At 43.8% G+C, this 19,410-nt stretch overlaps 7 protein-coding genes across 7 annotated transcripts; 2 read left to right on the forward strand and 5 right to left on the reverse strand.

Moving 5' to 3' along the window:
* Positions 1-384: 384 nt before the first annotated feature.
* O0I10_009876 (uncharacterized protein) lies at positions 385-615 on the reverse strand (the record flags this gene model as incomplete). The annotated part of the gene is made up of 1 exon (XM_058489862.1): positions 385-615. The coding sequence occupies one exon, from the start codon at positions 613-615 to the stop codon at positions 385-387; it is 231 nt and encodes a 76-aa protein (XP_058339349.1).
* Positions 616-1,041: 426 nt separating this feature from the next.
* Positions 1,042-2,665, reverse strand: O0I10_009877 (uncharacterized protein; the record flags this gene model as incomplete). The annotated part of the gene is made up of 4 exons (XM_058489863.1): positions 1,042-1,221; positions 1,283-2,319; positions 2,411-2,593; positions 2,653-2,665. The coding sequence occupies 4 exons, from the start codon at positions 2,663-2,665 to the stop codon at positions 1,042-1,044; spliced, it is 1,413 nt and encodes a 470-aa protein (XP_058339350.1).
* Positions 2,666-3,474: 809 nt separating this feature from the next.
* Positions 3,475-4,939, forward strand: O0I10_009878 (uncharacterized protein; the record flags this gene model as incomplete). The annotated part of the gene is made up of 8 exons (XM_058489864.1): positions 3,475-3,670; positions 3,776-3,805; positions 3,874-4,079; positions 4,149-4,178; positions 4,247-4,447; positions 4,504-4,543; positions 4,608-4,688; positions 4,743-4,939. 8 exons carry the CDS (start codon positions 3,475-3,477, stop codon positions 4,937-4,939), a joined length of 981 nt encoding a protein of 326 aa, XP_058339351.1.
* Positions 4,940-5,144: 205 nt separating this feature from the next.
* On the reverse strand, positions 5,145-6,897 carry O0I10_009879 (uncharacterized protein; the record flags this gene model as incomplete). Its single annotated transcript, XM_058489865.1, has 7 exons — positions 5,145-5,428; positions 5,500-5,724; positions 5,782-5,803; positions 5,881-6,466; positions 6,549-6,569; positions 6,643-6,656; positions 6,742-6,897. The coding sequence occupies 7 exons, from the start codon at positions 6,895-6,897 to the stop codon at positions 5,145-5,147; spliced, it is 1,308 nt and encodes a 435-aa protein (XP_058339352.1).
* A 1,939-nt stretch (positions 6,898-8,836) lies between these two features.
* On the reverse strand, positions 8,837-9,883 carry O0I10_009880 (uncharacterized protein; the record flags this gene model as incomplete). The annotated part of the gene is made up of 1 exon (XM_058489866.1): positions 8,837-9,883. The coding sequence occupies one exon, from the start codon at positions 9,881-9,883 to the stop codon at positions 8,837-8,839; it is 1,047 nt and encodes a 348-aa protein (XP_058339353.1).
* An 829-nt stretch (positions 9,884-10,712) lies between these two features.
* Positions 10,713-13,775, reverse strand: O0I10_009881 (uncharacterized protein; the record flags this gene model as incomplete). The annotated part of the gene is made up of 13 exons (XM_058489867.1): positions 10,713-10,800; positions 10,866-11,005; positions 11,065-11,883; positions 11,941-12,124; positions 12,179-12,416; positions 12,469-12,671; positions 12,726-12,901; positions 12,958-13,034; positions 13,093-13,186; positions 13,246-13,360; positions 13,414-13,516; positions 13,575-13,631; positions 13,697-13,775. 13 exons carry the CDS (start codon positions 13,773-13,775, stop codon positions 10,713-10,715), a joined length of 2,373 nt encoding a protein of 790 aa, XP_058339354.1.
* A 4,808-nt stretch (positions 13,776-18,583) lies between these two features.
* O0I10_009882 (uncharacterized protein) lies at positions 18,584-19,086 on the forward strand (the record flags this gene model as incomplete). Its single annotated transcript, XM_058489868.1, has 2 exons — positions 18,584-18,703; positions 18,931-19,086. The coding sequence occupies 2 exons, from the start codon at positions 18,584-18,586 to the stop codon at positions 19,084-19,086; spliced, it is 276 nt and encodes a 91-aa protein (XP_058339355.1).
* Positions 19,087-19,410: the final 324 nt, after the last annotated feature.

Genomic DNA, 19,410 nt, shown 5'->3' on the forward strand with positions numbered 1-19,410 from the left:
AAAGACGATCCATGTCAACATCACAACAATGCTAAAATACGGAAAGCACAGACACTTGTTGCTTGGCAGAAACAGCCATGTGGCTACAACACCCGGTCTTGGGCATGTGATGGTGATTCGCCACGTGGTAGACAAGAGCATTAAGAAGCACCGTGTCACCATCATCATCCATGTTCAAATCTTTGCCATCATCTGTGTTTATGATCATAAAGGCATGTTACCGACGTCTGAGATATGTTTGTAACACAAAAAGTCCTTATTTATATATATTTATATTTTCATTTTTCCTTTGGGGAGGGGAGCGGGCATTAGACAACATGATGTATATAATATAAAACTCTATAACAATGATAATGATGGGTGGGTATAATAGAGGCCGAGATGTTAAGCAGCAGCACAGGTGGAATCATTCGAATCAACATAATCCGGAAACGAGACATAGGTCTTTTCAAAGGGAGAAAGCCTTGCATTGGCCCATTCAACGAATGCGTCCATGTCGTCATTGTTGTTGTTTTCGTTGTTGTTGGTAGTGGCTGATTGAAAAGGAATGTCGGTAAATGGATACTTTAGGGCGCTAATCCATTGCACAAGCACGTCTCGTATTGAATGATCCATGGTTGGCGATTGGAAAGAGGGCAAAGCTTGAAAGGAAAGGCGATGGTGGTGGTGGTAATGTGGGTACGAGCAATAAAAGAGCAAAAGATGAGAAATTACTACAAGCCTGAGTGACTAAAAAAGAAATTGGGAGGGAGGGACGTGATAATAATGCGGGGCACCCAGCCTAGTAATAACGTAACCATCAACTCGGGGCCCATGATCGGGTATATATATCGGCGTTGGGAAGGATCACTTTTCACGTACACAGTCACAGAATCATGTATATGGGTTCAAGAAGTAATATTAAGCACGAAAAAAAATCAATCGGAGGAGAGAAGAAAGGAACATGGTAAACTAGAGCAGAGAGAGAGAGGGATAAGTGTAATGCGAGAGTGTGTGGAGTTGTGGTGGTGTATGTGAGATTATGCGGGCTGATGGGAAAGCTTAGAAAGCCTTCTTGCTCAATTTCAGGGACATCTTTTGGACGATTTCTAGGGTGCTCAACACCTCCATGGTTCCCTTCAAGAACGAGGTGTCGTGGTAACTAATGTTGTACTTTTTGCAAAGCGATTTGACCATAGGCTTGACCTTGGAAAGGCTATGTCTCGGCATACTCGGGAATACCTAAAAGTACATCGATAAGTATACTACGTATTACATTTTCTTTTCATGTGAGATTACTTACATGGTGCTCGATTTGGTAGTTGAGTCCTCCCATAAACCAATCGCCCATGGGACCCATTGATACATCACGACCAGTAATAACTTGGATCTCGTAGAATTCCATATTCTCAGCCTTCTCTTGGCTGATGACGGGCATACCATTATGATTCAAGGCGAACACAAGGGCCAACAAATAGCCGGTGGTGGTTTGGCTGACAAGGAAAAAGAGAAGCATGTTGCGAATGTTATCGATCCAAGCAATGGTAGCAGCTGTAAAGATCAACCAGTGTGCAATGAGAGAGCCCGATTCAAAGACCGTGAGACGCTTGGATTTGCTGAGAGAGCCTTCGTTGAGGATATACAACAAGGATTGAATGGCCCATGACAAACGTGCAAATGCAAGGATGAAAAAGAAGTAGCGAGTTTGATAGGGCAAGACGCTTTCAGCAAAGAAGCGAGACATGGTACCAGGTTCAGCATCAAGGGATCCATAATAGTTGGCGGAAGCGAATTCATCCCAAAGGAGAACAGGGGCAGTGTCAATATCGGGATCATGGCCATGTACATTGGTGCTTGCGTGATGCGTGTTGTGCTTGTTTTTCCACCACGATAATGAAAAGCCTTGACAAAAGTCACCCAAAAAGACCACCATGACATCGTTCCATTGTCGATCGCCAAAGCATTGATGATGTCCAAAGTCATGGGCCAACCAACCACATTGTTGCCAAAAGAGACCCACCAGCAGACCAGCTGCAATTACCGCCAGGGTCGAAGTCTTGCCCCATAGATACAAAATGACAAAAGCAGCTGCACATAGACCCAATGTGGAGACAACCTTGTAAGTATAAAACAAGCCGCTAGCGTTAAAGTAGCCTTCTCGCTTAAGCCGATCACGGAGTTCACGCATTTCAGTGGCGAAAGCAGCCGAGTTGGCGTTAGGTCCATCCGTTTGTTGTTGTTCATGATCGGATGGCAGCTGTTGTTGCTCTTCTAAATCACCGGCATAATAGTTGGCCAAGATCTCATAAGCAGATTCGGGATGCATGGCATGAAAGACATCTAAAACCCCCAAAAGAAATCATACGACAATGTTAGTAAGCCCAAAAAAGTGATCGCCCTTCTACCTCCTCCCCCGCACAAACACACATACCCGAAGCATCTTTGCCCACATGAGTCATCAATACAGCAGCACCACCAGGATGATCCTCCACAAATTCGGTCACATCATACAACTTGTTATCAATGATGATGAACTTTCGGGCGTCGGGTTTGCCGTCCCTGAAATCTTGGGTCATCACTGCCAACTCTTGCCGTGAAATAACTTGTTTCCCTTCTACATAGATGTCATGTGTGAATATCCAATCATGAATACGTTTACGAGAACCAACTTACCAACCATGCTCATCTCGTTCCAGATCGTGAATGAGGGGAGTGAGAGAGAGGAAAATAGAGAAAAAAAAGAGAGCAAATAAATGGTACAACCGGCGTGAAACCTATCACTAAAAGGGAAACAGCGAATTACAAAAAGCCACTCAAGTGCGCGCTGTGTGCAAGAGAGCATCATATTTTATCCCCCCCCCCTTCCCTGACGCCTTACCGAAAACGATGATCTGGATACCTTTAATTCGTCCGGAGTAAGAGGAGTTTCTTTTTTCTTTCGGTTCTGTTTGCTATGCAACACAAATCATTTTAATACATTTGCACACACAGCATAGCAACATGGTTTCAACCCACACATCAGATGATTATATCGTATGGAGAAAACCGAGGTTCAAGTACAGTGAAACAGGTACAACAACAAGGACATGGAAAAGAGTCACAATGATATCTCCTTTGATCTACACTATGCACTCGCTGACAATGAAATCTAGCCTCGCATGAATGTGCCTGATGATGATAGGCTGTCGTAATTAGATGCACAAAAACATCAGCTGCCTGCTGCATTGGGCGTTATCAATCATAAGCGCGTGAAAATGTAAAGTGCAAAATGTGGGAAATGTGCCTTGTATTCATGCGGTAGTTTAGGAAATGGTGATGACAACAACAGATCACTGTCAAAAAGATGGATACACACACACACGCACACTTGCAGCAATGACACTGCTGCTGATGCTGCTGCTGCTGTTGTTGCAGCAATGTTGGGGTAAGTCACCACACAAGGAATCAGCTGATTTACTTTGATCTGCATCTTCTTCTTATCATCCTCCATCTTTAATGAAGCGCTTCTTGTCACTCGTGAAGAAAACCAACCACCACGATACAACCCACTACCCGCCAGCCCTGACAAAAGTGTACAAAGTCTCCCATCGCACTCTCGGGGTAGGCTCATTTGCCACTGTGAAGCTATGCACCCATCGCAAATCGGGTCAAACATTTGCTCTCAAGGTCATCAACAAGAGAGCGATTGCTGGTGCGTAAACTCAACATGTTAAGCACGTGCGTGCGTGTGGATATGTGTGTGCGTGTGTGTGTGTGTGTGTTTGTGTGATACGAATGATAACATTGAAAAACGTAGGCCGAGAACACATGCTGGATAACGAACTAGGTAATCTACACAAGCCCTATTGCTTTTGCAACGCCCCTTCGTTTGAATGCTCATTTCGAGCCGTGTAGATGTCTTGAAGCAGGTGCGTCATCCTCATATTATCTCTATGCAAGGCATGTATGAAGACAACGAAGCCGTTTACATTGTTACCGATCATGCCAAAGGTGGTGAGTTTTTCGATCGGCTTTTACGGAAAGGGAGCTACACAGAAAAGGATGCCTCCAATCTCTTACGTCAAATCTTGGAAGCCCTGGCCTATTTGCATGAGCATGATGTGAGTTTGCTTCTTGATCCCTTTACATGTCAATAAGAGGCTCATTTTGTACACTACTACTACTACTAGATCGTGCATCGTGATATCAAACCTGAAAATGTAAGGGTGCTGTTGCTTTTAGAATCACATGCTGGTGCTATCATCAAATTGATCCAGTTTTCTTCTAGCTTCTATTCCAGACATCATCACAAGACAACGGCGAGGTGGAAAAGCTGATGATTGCTGATTTTGGGTTATCGAGGATATTGAAAGAGGACCATGCTATTCTAATGACCGCTTGTGGCACACCTGGATACGTTGCACCGGAGATACTACTACGAGCTGGACATGGCACAGCTGTCGATCTGTGGAGTGTTGGGGTGATCATGGTAAGAAGCATATAGTATGAGTAGGTTCGTCGCCGTCAATAACAAGCATACCATAGTACACAATGTTGAGTGGCTATCCACCATTTTGGCAACCAGGTTGGATTCAAAGTTATGACAACAGATGGATGAACGTGTGTTATTGACATTCTACCTATAAAAGATGAGGCAGCATTATTCGATTCCATTATCAAGGGCGAGTACCAATTCGATGAGCAGTATTGGGGTCATATTTCAGATGCAGGTACGGTTATAGCAACGGGATGGAGACGATGTGGCTAAACCCATTATGTTATAGCCAAGGATCTGATCCAGCGATTATTACAAGTGGATCCAAGCAAACGCATTACAGCAGCTGAAGCACTATGCCATCCATGGATAGCGTATGAAGGAAACGACATGGACGAATCAACAACGTGTATGGATCGAGATATCATTATCAATGTACGACGTGGTTTCACAGCAAGTAGACAATCATTAAAGCCATCATCATAGCTTCTTTTGCATCTTTTTTTATTGTCTTTATGTAATGTTTTTTGTTGTTTGTAAATACATGCATTAGCACAAATTACAGCGGGCAAATATACACATTAGAGGCCCTTGGATGACAAAAGGTGGTGTAGGGATGGGTTGTTTTTGGGGAGGGTGATTAAGATTTGAAGGGAATGGGGTATTAGATGGGGTTGAGTAAATGTTGTACTTATACTTTCTTGAATGGATTGAAGCCACCGCGTAAGATACGGACCGTCAAGGCTATAAGGCCTGAGCCAATCATCATAACGCCACCAAAAATGATGGCACGATCATAGTGAGGGCCGTCGGGTGAGTTTTCATCAATGAGATCAGAAGCAATAGGTGAACCAAAGATACCACCAACAAGCCAAGCAAAGAATAAGAGGCCGTTGGCTGCTTCAATTTCTTCAAGACCCACCACTTGAGCCAATAAGGCTGGCACCATAGCCATGTAACCGCCACCAAAGATACCTTTTAAAAAAAAGGACGCCATGTCAGACTAGGGCTCCTTCATGACAATGGATGATGATGATAACACTTACCAAAGAGAATACCAAAGGCCCACACGGCAGGCTCTGTGTATGCGTTTAGCCAGAGTGCAAGGCATAAAATACCTGAAATGAGAATGACAAGGGCTGTCACGTTGGCTCTGCCAATGTAATCACTGCTGAGACCGCTGCCAATCTTGCCAATCACCATCACACCCGACATGATAGCACCCATGTTTGCTGATACCATTGGCTTTGCACCGATTTCGGAGGCATACGCTGTAAAGCCCATTTAGCTTGATTGTCACACCATGACGGACAAATAAAAATACTTACATGGCAAAAAGCTTGAAGGAATCTATTATAGATACATACAAGGTCAGCCTATGACACGTATTGGATGATGATGATGATCCCCCCATAGGTAGTACTTACGTTAAAGGCAAAGTTAGTGATGAATTGGACGACGAACAACAAGCAAAATTGAAAGTTTTTGAATGGCTTGAGGTTGATAATGGGAACATGCTTGTCAGGAAGGTTAAGAGGACGCACGACACAAGTACTGAAAGTGAGCAAGGCCAGAATAATGAAACCCATGATACGTAATGCCCAACGATAATCCAATGCATCAATCACAGCTTGAGCAAGGTTGCTGAAAACAAGACCACCGCAACCTGAACCAGAGAGGGCAATGCCCACACTCAAACCACGTCGCTTTGAGAACCATTGTTGAGCAGCACTGACACAAGGAAACCATACAAGAGAGGCACCCAAACCTGCCATGGCACCTTGGGTGATATACAAGTGCCAAATCTCAGTAGCCAAACTAGCCATCATGGTGGCCAAACAGCATAAAATAGTAGCAGTGCCCAAAAGCCATCTGTATCCAACACGAGCAACGAGGTAGTTGAAAAATGGACCGAGAATCACGCTCATGGCCAGCCACAGCGAACCGATCCAGGACAATGCCGTCATTTGGTTGGGGAAGACATCTTCATTGTAGTATCTGAGAAAAGTACCCCTGGAAACAAGAAACACGCGTTATTACCCTGTCAACGACTTGCCAAGTAACATAAAGGTAGGTGTCAAACAACCAAACTTACCATGTATACCAATAACCTTGGCTGTCAGGTGGCACAATAGAAAATAGGATGAGTCAAACAAATCACCGTGCATAACAACCTGTCATATGCTTACGTTGAAAAAAGGCCCTGTAAGATAGCAAGAAAAGGAAGGAAGGATTGATTAATTGGAGAAGGAATAACAAGAGATGAAATCAAAAAGGTATACACTTACACACCAGCAGCCAGCGAGCACGAGCCAAGATCGACCACCATCTGGAGGCTCGATCATACTTTTTTGAGTGGAGGCTATGCTTTCAACATCATCTCCAGGGATGTGTTGTATCTTTTCCTCATATTTCTTGGTATTATTCTCGGTATCAGCAGACATTTATATATGTGTAAGGATCAGTGTACAGTAGAAATTTTTGCTTCAACGATATGAAAGAGAAGAGAAGAGAAAGAATAAAGCTTATTGAAAGATTTGGATTCCTTTTTATCCAAGCGCGGCTTTTCCCCCCTTGTAGCAACTGCCACTTCCGCCATTCTTTTGCTTATCTCCGCAAAGTGACACATCTGATTGTGGTGTGTTACCTCCACATTAAAACATATAGACATTATCGCCATGCCAATAAAAGTTGATGGGATTACTGTAAAAGCTCGAAAGCCGACGAATAATACTGTGTGCGGTGAATGCAACCTTGTACGACCTTTTTTTTGAAAAAGACAGATCCAGTAAAAGGACAAAGGGTCATCATCACTCTCATGGGCGTACAGAAACGGTCAACTTTAACCACGTCATAGGTACCACCGTTCCGGGTGTTTATGGGATGGTCGATGTTCCTATTTTGTGTTACATGCCCACCCATTGAAACAAAGGTCCGCATCACAAATGACGGTCTGTGGTCTCTTCCAAGAAGTATTTTCTTCGGTCACAGCAATAAGCCAAAAGCCCAGATACCTCCCTAAAATACAACGCCCCATGCAAGCAGCCTTCATTACTCCTAAAAGGAAAAGGCAATGGATAAGCTAAACAATGAATCATGGTTATTATCGCCCGCATTTGTATAAGGTCCTATTGGCAGTTTATATCCCGTAAATCAAGTTCCCATTCAGACTGCTGCAGTATAAACGTATAGATCAGAAAATTGGGGAACACGAGATACCACATGGCTGATGACAGCAAGTCCCTTCTTCTCTCACCCATTAAAGTTTTTTCTGCAGAATGTCTCATGACTTTTTACCACGTACTTTGCTTTTGCTCTTTGAGCTCATTAGTTTACATTAGGATGTTTCAGGTTTTTTTTCTCACACACTCTCTCACACACACACATTGGTACAGGAACAAATGATACGTTAGATCGGGTTGGGATTGTTAGCTAAGTCCTTTAAAGAAGTGTATATAGCGGAGCAAGCAGCAGCCGGGTCGGGCAAATAAAGCTCAGCAAGGGGAGGTCCCCGACTCGAGCTTGCCAATACCCAATCACACTTCTTGTAGAATGCGTTGGTCTCTCTCCACTCACTCTCTTATACAGCGTGGGTATCCCCAAATCTGGTGCGACGCAATGACATTACACCATCTCGCGTATATGTAAACTCGACCATTCCCACTCTTCTCTCTCTGAGGTTTTAGGTTTGTCTTGGCTTGCGTGTTTTCCGGATATTGCCAGATGCAATTATAATGTACGCTATCGCAGCGGATCGATCTTTTTGGCATCAGCCCATTTGATTGGGCCTTGAACATAAAGTTGAAGATGTTGATCATGGAAAAACACACAAAAAAGAAAACGACGCTAATCGCCATGCTTGTGTCGTATATGGTGAAAATACAATGGGACACTACCATATAATAACAATATGATAAAGAAGAGGTGTCTCATGTGGGATTCAATCTGCCAGGGTCAAGGTCACGTTATTAGAATCATGCTTTTTTCTATATTCGATTTTACCCCCTTTTCTTGAATGACGTTTTCAATAAATGGAAGGCCAAAGACCTTTTGTAATCAAACAACCTAAGAGATGCTCATCCCTTCTATTACCAACGAGAGCCATGATAGCTTCATTGATTCAAAACGATACATGAAGAGGACATCACGTGAGTACTAGGTGGCACAGTAAAACCAAGCTTTTGTAATAGCAAACATCATCTTTATTATAGTGGATACAAAAACTGGTACTAGATACGAGCCATGCTTGGATTTCCAAATGCTCCAATAATGCGATGTTTCATCTCGGAACCACTCACAGCATGAGGGATCATCATGGATCATCATCCACCCCACTTTTTTCAATCACAGAAGGTAAGTATAAGGATGATGCGTATTGTTTTATTAGGAGGAGGAGGATGTGGATGATGGCTCTGTATTAATGGTAGTTGATGTATGATTGATGCCTTTTGCTTGCTTTTGTCGATGGAGCTGTTCAAGGACTGCACGTGTTAGAGATGAGTTACCGCGGCCAGTGGTCTTTACTTCGGGAGGTGGAGTCATTTGTGACACAAGATAGGCTGGTGCGCCTGGCCTTGTAATAGCGACTGCCGGAGGTGGTGGTGGATAAGACCGATGAGGTTGCTGGAAATGAACTGCAGCCCACTTTGGATGTTCTCGTTCAATCGTCATGATCCGATCTTCTAAAATCCTTAATCGTTCAGGCACAGAAAACGGTGGGTCGGCGTTGGGATCAAATACGACATTCATGTGTTGTTCAATATTCTGTACTCGTTCTTTGTGCAATTGTTGATCCGTTGCCATGGCAGCACCAGTAGTCGTAGTCGATGAGGAAGATGCTTCTTGAAGACGAGAACGTGCCAAAGGACCATCTTCATTGTTTACAATATCAAACTTCATTTGAATGTTGCGATTAATTTCCCGTGCATCTGCTCGTGCGCAAGTAATGTCGCTGCTCGTAGGATCTGCTCGATTGAGAAACTCGGTACGATTGCTAGCATCCACTTCATTTTGCTTGGCTTGGATAAACGAATTAATGCGTTGTTGGATTTCTTGACGAGTAGCACGAATCTGCACTTGCTCACTATCAAGTTGTCGCATACGCTCCTCTTCTTCCTCTTCCTCATTCTCTCTTTTCCGTTTCTTGTTGTACAAAAGCTTCTGCTCATTCTCTGCAATAACGGCTGGATCAGGTGTTGCGGTGCTGCTGCTGGTGATAACCTCTTTGGCTTGTACATGTTGTTCAAGCAAGTGAAGCAATCGATCGGCCAATCGTTCGAGTACAGTGGGTAATTGTTGCAGGTGCTGTTGGGAAAGTATTACAAGCTCATTGTTGAAGCATTTCTCTGTCTCGATCAATCCAAGCTCTTGAAAAAAGTGAGAGATTTCGGTTTGCCATGAAGTGGCGGTTGTCTGTGGCGTGGTTGGCATGGTGAAGTGTGGTAAAGCAGCAAGCCCTCATATCATTTCCCGACGTTTGAGTGCAGGAAATCAAGCTATCCTCCCTCCTCCTCCTTACAAGCGCAACATCCATATACATGATGGAAGGCTTATCTTATCCATACACCCTGGTAGCTATCAGCACATTGTATTTAGCCACATCTTCCCACCACTCGTACAACAGCCGGCACGTATGCCTTATTCGACAACATGACGACACTACACTTTTCAATTCCTATTTGGTCATTGGCACTTTAGCACAAATACGGTTTAAACGGCTTATAGCATACGACTTGACATTTCAATCTTGTAACACCTTATATAATACCCCAGTTTTATACGTTTATAGCTATGTGGTCTTTTGGTTCTCATTAAAAAACCCAATTGTTTCGCTCGAGACAGCTTTTGTAGTAGCTCAAATATACGTACTATGACTTCGTATGTACAATCGAATGCTTGCTTTGCAAGGACGATTGCCGACGCATTACATGACAGCATGCAAGTGAGAAAGGCCCACCACGTTTTCTTGGCATCAAGTGATGTAGCACACGTTTCACTATAAACTAAGCTAGCTTGTTTCCCTTCCCTGAAAGTACCATTGTAAGACCGCCAAATCAGAAACTAATAATGATCCATGGTACATGAGCTGTTTCCAAGCCAACAAGCAAATCACAATCCCACGACTTCATAGTCGATTTGAGCTTTTTGAGAGCTATGAATGAACCAAAAGTCCCGTACCAATCATCTTAACAAAGCCCACATCCCAGAAATACCATCCACAATCATAAATGCAATCCTGTGTAAGGGAACTCTATTTTTCTTATGTAATGACATGCAATCGAGCTGCTCTACACTTGACGGCTCTAGTGTTTCGAATCCAAACCACGCCCTTGATGCTCCTTCCTCGACTACATGAAGAGATTCATGGGTTAATTACCGTTGTTGACTCATCCTTGTATACCACCACCAGTACCTTTGATCCATGGCTTGCAAACGTCGTATACCAGTAACCGTGCAAGCACCCAATCCTGAGCCACATCCTTCATTGAATGAAAAGCTTGCCGTTGTCAAATAGCCAATGCAATCATCATTTGGAGGGAATTTTGTTTCAACCTGAATCGAAGATACGCAAAAAGTTAGCATGAGCAAGGCGTAAGCAAGGTCTTAATTACCTTATCCACATCCATAGCATCACCATCAACCTCGTCTTCGTCCTCTATATCCATATCCGAGTCGCGTGCTTTGTTGGCCTTGGATGAACGATTGGCAAGATAGCTGGTAGAGATCTCGTTGTATTCAGCATCGCTATCGATCAAGTAAATCATGGCATTTGCTTCAGGGCGTCCACGATCCAAGTATTCAATGCGGATTTGGAGCAGAGCGTGTGACAATTGAAGTGCATCCAGTTGCATCGTAATGCCACGTTTGGCAAACATGTTGATGAAGTAATCGCGAGCTTGCATTTGAGCCTGATCATCCGTAGCAGCTGCTAGTACAAGAGATATGATTTTCTCGCCATAAAGTGTATAGTACGCAGGTCGTGATGATGATGCTTCACTTTGTGTGGTATGTGTCAAGACATCGAAGGGAGGATCAAAGGGTCTGCTAATGCCAAATTTCTCGTAATTGAAGCGTTTTGCTGGGGGTCGACGTTTCCATGCTGATTCAGATTCGTTCTTGGCCATGGTGAGCATATTGACACACGCTTTCGTTCCAACAAAGTCATGCGGGAAATTGGGTCGTTTGCTTTCAAAATGCATAGCATGAACATCTTCGTAACCAGCAGCTCGAGCACCAGCAAACATGAACGATTTCCAAAATGACAATGCGCATGCTTTTGGCATGATGATATTCCATCCTGACATCAATTCGTTTGTACAAGTCGTTTGTCGTCCACGTAAAAGTGACTCGGAAGAACCACGCTGAACAAGCAAGATTGGCATCTTGGAATCATTCTCGGTAAATTCTAGCTTGGTACCAGGTAAAAGGTGCTGCATACAAAGGGATGTTAGGATGATAAAAGACCAATGTTAAAGGAAAAAACAAACCTGCTCACGTCGCTTATTCAAAGCATGTTCACTTGGCATCGATGATTGAACCTCATTGCGAATATCGGCATCCCATATGGTTGATTGTGATATGTCCTTGGGCCATTGTGATAATAACTCTCCAAGTCGCGCCTCTTTTTCCACAGGGATGACATTGGTTTTCGGTGCTGGCTTTTGTGGAAAACTATTGGCCACCGTCAATCTCCCAATTCATGCTTTGCTATCAACAATGACTTACTCGAGGCGTGGATCTTGTACAGTGAGACCAATAACAACACCTGAAGGCAATGAGCTGGACGATCGTAAGCATCGAAGATCTCGCCATACTTGGGCTGCTTTCGCGGTTGGTGAGCTGTCCTTGCAAACATGGGTGGCTTCTTCCACGGGCTTTAGGATGATTTGCATGAGAGAAGTTGACGATGCACCTGAAAGTTCAAATACGGCAAGCTGATCCCGTTGATCCGTGATTGTGATATCTAATGCCCATGTGAGTCTCTTTTTGATCTTCCCAAGGCATACAATGCTTACCTTTGGATAAAGAGGCTTGTGCCGCTTGAAGGGATGTATATGCTTCAGCAAATGAAGATGGGTGAATCCATATCCAAAGTTTACGACGACCATCCATGTCATCCGAAGGCATCCATAAATAGGTGATTGGGCAAATGCATTGTGATGGACACCCTGTGTACTCGTATAAGAATGTATGACCCACGCGATGTCCATGATTGAAGCTATTGAAATAGTGAGCACCATGCATCCACATCTTTGTTATGCCTTGTACTTACCGTTCACTCCCAACCGATGGCAACGATACATCTGTAACGTGGTTCATCACCATCACAATATCCTGATACGATCCTTCCATTTCCAAACAGCCCATGTAAGAAGCATCGTGAATGACAGTCGTGTGTTGAAAGGCACGGTAGATGGTTCTCGCCGATTTGATATTGGGTTTTCTCGCCTATTCCAAACCGAATTAACAACATAAACTCCATGCCAGACCAGCATCAATCTTACCAAACGATACCCCCAGATGTTGTTCATTTTCATGCGTTTTGTATGCCACATGTGGGTACCGAGCCACTTATTTTCCTCTATTCACCTTTTATGAGCCATCACCATCAACACACAAAATCATCCCAATTCACTTACTCTGACGACGAAGATACTCCTGAAGAACATTATCTGCCTTTGCTTTCCGTTTGCCCTTTTTCTTTCTTCTGGCATTGGGAGGTGTATCTGCTCTCTATCATTGACATGGGTTACTCATCCAAATCCTTGCCTTCTTGTCATCTTGAAATCTACCTCTTGTGCAGCACGTGCACGTAAATGAGCAGGTAATCGGTTCAAATCATGACTTGCAGCGCGTCGACGCATATCTCGAGGGAGTGCTTGAGCCACCAAACATGTCAACGCGTTACTAAATCCACACGTTGAGCACCTTTGCTGCCTATAGATCCTTATACCACGTACCTGGCACTTCTGATAGCTGACTGCATAGTACGAACCTCATTGAGACGCGCCGCCATGTAGTCTTCGGGAGTAATAGCACCACCCACATTAGGAGAGCTCTGGCCTGTAATAGAACCCATTAGGTATGTGCATCGTTTGACATTGGGAGATCGATAACTAACTGAGTGTGTTGGCAAACTCGGATCGGGGCCCTATCCTGCGATCACTCTGCTGCTTTGCTGAATGAAGAAGAAGAAGGCCATGGTCAATGATGAGTCGCATGGGTATATGTCGTTTCGTTTACCTCTACGTTTGTCTCGACCCGCTTTTGCTGGAGACTCGTCTCGATGCCGTTTGTTACTGCCATTGTTGTTGTCGGCCATATCAAAGCAAGTGAAAAGGAAGTGAAAATGTCAAAAGGTCGCTCGTTGAAAAAACTGGCTGCCTGCTCAATTTGCATCCTTCATCCCCCAGCAGGATTCCCTAATGCGGATCCCTTGACAGTGCGTCTCTTTATTCATCATCACCCAACCCCATCCACATACTCGATCCATCATCATTCAAGATTTGCCAATTAAAGCGTGCACTGATCCACGTGGTCATAGTGGTTCATTGTCATCCTATATTCTCATTGTTGTCGCCGTCATTGTGATGTTTTGACGCTTGTAATGGATAAGTCTAAGCATGATGTTATCATGATTAACAATGGCAAGCATTTTGGCTTTCCGTGTACATAGTTACTTTCATGCCTCTTCCATCAAATAGGAACACAACGAAACACGACATTACCTACATAGCAAAGTAGCTCGCCCAATCTACTATTATTATCCACCACCATATAAAGTCGCTTTCTCATCACCATTCATCATCCTACCCAGCATTGTAATATCATTTGCATCATCCCTACTATCTTATTTTACTCCATGTGCACTATTGAAGTAACAGCGGATATCAACAACATCTCGTCTCATTTATTGACGCTCTTTAGACACATCATCACGCTGACAGCCAATCCAATAATCGGGATTAATGACTAGGTGCACGGCACACAGACTCATTTGCACACGACAAGTAGGCCCACGAACCAATCATGTGCCTGCTTCTATGTATATGGGGACATGCTACAGTAAAGGTGGTTACGTTTTCGGGCTTGTAAGGAATGAAGATATATGCATACATATCCCAATACAATAAAGAGAATCAATTGAGCTTCACGATGACTTGAGTTGTTACCAATCCAATACAATCTGCTACTGTGGCGTTAGGTATGTCTGTGCGCATCAACAACTCTATTGTTGGTTTATGCAATCCACGCGATACATCCAACTGTGATGTGGAACGATCATTGTAGTCATATACACATGCCATTATTCATACATCTTCACTATTGGACCATGTTTACCTGCGTACCTTCCAAAAGGGAATCATCATCATCATCCAATGGTGCAGCAACCTGTCAACGACGTGTGTGTGTAACCACCACGTGCAATTTCACTCAGCTCTTCGCCTTGCTGATAGTGCTCTCGACACCATCCATTCGGAAGAAGTAGATCCATCACGCTTAAAACATAGGTAAAACATGAAGGTGCCTGTATCTCTGAACTTTACAATCAAACGTGGGGTCTTTATGAGAACACACCTGCTTGGCTTGGCCAACAGCACCTTGTGTGCAAGTTTCACGTTGATCGTGGCTAATCCCAGATTTCGCCAATGTCGCCACCAGCCAAAGTGAATCGAGTCGACCTCTTGAATTTTTTTTTCGACGACGGCATTTGCGTAAATCTGGTATCGGCCACGATCGACTTCATAGTTTGACACAAGATCGCTTGCACCCCGCCGAGCAGCTTTGTTCTATTAAAGACCCCACGTTTGATTGTAAAGTTTAGAGATACAGGCGTCTTTATGTTTTACATATGCTGTATGGATGATGCTATATGAAAGGTGGGTCTTTGTTTAATGTAAAGTATCTAGACCCCGGAGAGCCAAAGATGCAGAAGGACCTCTGTGTGTAACCGAGCGGAAAAGTCCGGACTTCAGGGACGATGCATGACAGGTACGCAATCTTCATTTGCAGTACACACATTGGCAGCTAACAGCCACTTTTATGTATTCCCAACTTTTGTGCATTCTATTGCAGGTGGACAATTCTCCTGCTCCAGACATTCATTTCCATCATTCAAGTAGCTTGATCCGAGCTGATATGGTTGAGTTACGGTCGAACAAGGATTAATCAGCTGAGACATTCGAATGTATGCTGATGTATGCATTGATGTAACCTCTCTTGGACCATAGCTCAGCCAAATCAACTCGAACCAATATAATTGGATGATGGAAATAAATGTCTGCAGCAGGAGCATCGTTCCATCGTAATGGATTAGACAAAAGTTGGGATTGGGTGGAAGTGGCTGTTAGCAGGCAATACATGCCTATTCCTAAATAATCCGTAAAGTATTATACATTGACCCTTCCAATCATGCAATATGAGCTGTATTACACAAGCAGGCTCTTCTGCATCTCTGGCACTGTCATAGTCATACCACTTGACAATGAACAAAGGCCACTTCTCATATAGCATCACGCTTACAAACATAAAGGTGCCTGTATCTCCAAACTTTACAATCAAACGTGGGCTTTTTAATAGATCAACGTGCTCGGCGGGGTGAAAGCGATCTTGTGTAAAACTATGGAGTCGATCGTGGCCGATCCCAGATTTCGCAAATGTCGCCACCAGCCAAAGTGGATCGACCTCTTGAATTTTTTTCGACGACGACGAAAATATTTTTTGGCTGGTAGCGACATTGGGTGAATCTGGGATCGGCCACGATCGACTTCATAGTTTGACACAAGATCGCTTTCACCCCGCCGAGCAGCTTTGTTCTATTAAAGACCCTACGTTTGATTGTAAAGTTTAGAGATACAGGCACCTTTATGTTTTACATATGCTGTAAGCGTGTTGCTATATGAAAAGAGGTCTTTGTTCATTGTCAAGTAGTATGACTATAATAGAGCCAAAGGTGCAGAGGGGCGTGTTGTGTAACTTGAGTCAGTCAGCACGGGCGATGCATGATACTTGTACACAATTCAGGTATAGTTCCTGAAGCCAGCTAATAACCCAGTCCTCCCATCCTCCATTGTTGCCCAACCCCATGCATGTGAACGATTGTCCTGCTCCAGCCCATCATGTCCATCCTTCAACTTTCTTGATCCGGGAGGATTTGACTGAAAAATGCTCAAACACAGAAGTATCATCCAATATCAGAAAAATCATTTTGCAAAGTAATTTGTAAACTGCCAGCTAATAGCCCGTTTCTCCCATTCACCTTTGTTGCCCAATACAATGCATACAAGCGATTGTTTTGCTCCAGCCCATCATCCCCATCATTGAACTTTCTTGATTCGAGGTGACATGGTAGTATGGCAACAGTGGGTGTTGTTGGATCATTAACATGTAAAGTGTAAAATGACACACACCCTTTTGCTATACGTGAGGATCATTTCTTTATTTACGTGTGCCTATTGTCTATCGTGAGGGAGATGATGATGATGATGGGTGGATGGTGTGTTAGAGTGGATGGTTTGTGTGTGGGGTAATGTTCATGCATTTATACAAGAGGTATCCGATTTAATTCCAGTCTTTCCACTCCCACCCTATTTTGTCTCCTCCTCCCATTCTCAACTGTTGGCCCATTCAAGTATACAACTACCACCTGCCAACGAATGTCCTGCTTCAACCCATCATGTCAACCCTTCGATCGTATTGATCGGAAAGCCTTTGACTGAATGGCAAGTCCATGGCGTGTACACAGCCCTCTTGTCACTCTTCTACGACACACAAGTCCTTTGACACTAAACCTTCTCTTACACACTCCTCTACCACGACCAATCGTAACAGCATTCATTCCAGCAATTGCTATTAGCAAGGGCTTTACTCCATTGTCTCAAACCGCGTTCTTTAGTTGCAGCAACTTGCCTTACAGACTTGTTCACGTGGACAACAGATAGCCATTGTATGAAGCAGCTTTATTTACATGTAGCAACTTGGTTCAATACATACGGCTTCTTGTGGATATGGATATGGATCTGAATATTGGTTTGCTATATGGGGATGGATGGTGGTTTGGTTCCCTTGGCCCATTTGGAACGTGATGTCTATTTTGGATGACGCGCTATCAGCCATCAACTACGCCACAATACAAGTAACCTTTAGCTGGTTGAGCTGTGATGGAAAATGACCAACAGCTGGATGGAAAAGGAAGCATGTCACCCGCAATATTGGGTTTACAATGGTTATGGATGGAAGGATGCGATCAAGTGCAGTGATGAGAAGTCTTGGAATGTTGCTTTGGTTGCTTGGCGCGTCATCAATAGGAACGATGAATCATACCCTATGCATACGGCTGAAGAAGAGGATGGTTCGGATGGAATTGAGGAGAGGGCTTGTATCTTTGACGAAAGGAGGTGTTTCACAGCTATGGATGATACTGGAATAATACTCGAGCCGAAGCATACAACGCCTATTTTGCAATCATGGATGAACGGTGATCATGACGGCAGCAATCAAGTATAGGATGACACAATTGTCACTAATGGACTCTATATGTTTCGACCATATGTACCCTATTCAATTTGACTATATTGTTCCCTCATGTATCATGTAACTTCTTGATAAACATCGTCCACAATACCGTGTCTACGTGTTCTTCGACTTTTTATTGAATGAAAATTGGATTCAACATAATACTTTGGGTATCGTACGATCAGCTTAGATGTGCAAGGGGTGGATCACTTGGGTTGTTTCCTGCATTGAAAGGGGGACAGCGATTTGAAGGGTGGAAAGCGAGATATCATATTTGGTAGGGGGTTACACAGCAGGTTACACGAGTTTGTTCAGGAGTGGAGATGCATAACTAATCGATCGATGTGATGCGCACAGACCTGATAGCTTAATTACGAGGGCTGTTCTCAATCGAAGTCTTGAGCAATGATCAATCTTATGGAGCTAAAAGCATAGGATATTGTGGAGGGTACGTATAAACAGTAATAGCTGTAGCAAGCGGGGTGGCATGGAGTGCAAGAATTGCAGAGAACACGAGGAACAAAGAGGCCACTCTTCTTCATTTCCACTTCACAAAAAAGGTAAGCTTGTCTCCATTTACAAACTACAACGCGTTAATTGCTTGCATTCCTTACAATGTACAGCGTTCATTGGGGTGAACATGTGGTCAATGGCGACACTTTCCAGCTGCAGACATTCAACAACAAGTACGCGCGCGATCTGCCCATGACTCATGCTTCCATTGCAATACAACATGTACGTTCCATCGCTGCATCACTTTACCATTCAAGCTGGACATTGAGATACTAAAGTTCACGTGTAGTTTACTATTCTCGCGTTTATACGAGATCCAAAGGGGGCGTCGTGTGTCGTGTGTATGCTTTCCATGGTTGCCATCAAGGAGGGTCGCAACCTATTGTTACTATGGGTATGTCGACATGAAAAGCGAACGTTATTGTTACCTTACACTTCACTTACTGTAGCTTGGACACGTTGGATTATGGTACCTGTGGCAGCAACAGGATACGGATCTCAAAGCAAGAATGCTGTATGGTTGGCTCAATGGTATGCGTGGTATTGGATCTACAAAGCAAAACATGTTAATTAACAAGACTTACAGTGAAACAACAGCAAGATAATATGGATTACGTGGAGATACGGTTTCATTTGAGGCATTGATGCTATTTAGAATACCACAAGGTAAGAGTGTTCATTATGATGGGATTGGTTGGATTCAAGTGGACTTACCAAACGCCATACAGTGGCAGAGCCTCTTTCGGCGATACTATTATTATCACGGCTGCACGTCAAGGATGTCATTGTATAGTACTGTGCTCTCCTGGGGAATTTTGGCCCGGAAACAGTGTGACTCAAGGTGCGATGGCAAGGCCAATTTGAAAAGGCATCCGCTGTGCACACGGCCTCCATCCAAGTACGGCTATTGATTTCCTTGCCTACAGAGA

Source organism: Lichtheimia ornata, assembly GCF_029851405.1.
Source record: "Lichtheimia ornata isolate CBS 291.66 chromosome Unknown scaffold00061, whole genome shotgun sequence".
NCBI classification, from domain to species: domain Eukaryota; kingdom Fungi; phylum Mucoromycota; class Mucoromycetes; order Mucorales; family Lichtheimiaceae; genus Lichtheimia; species Lichtheimia ornata.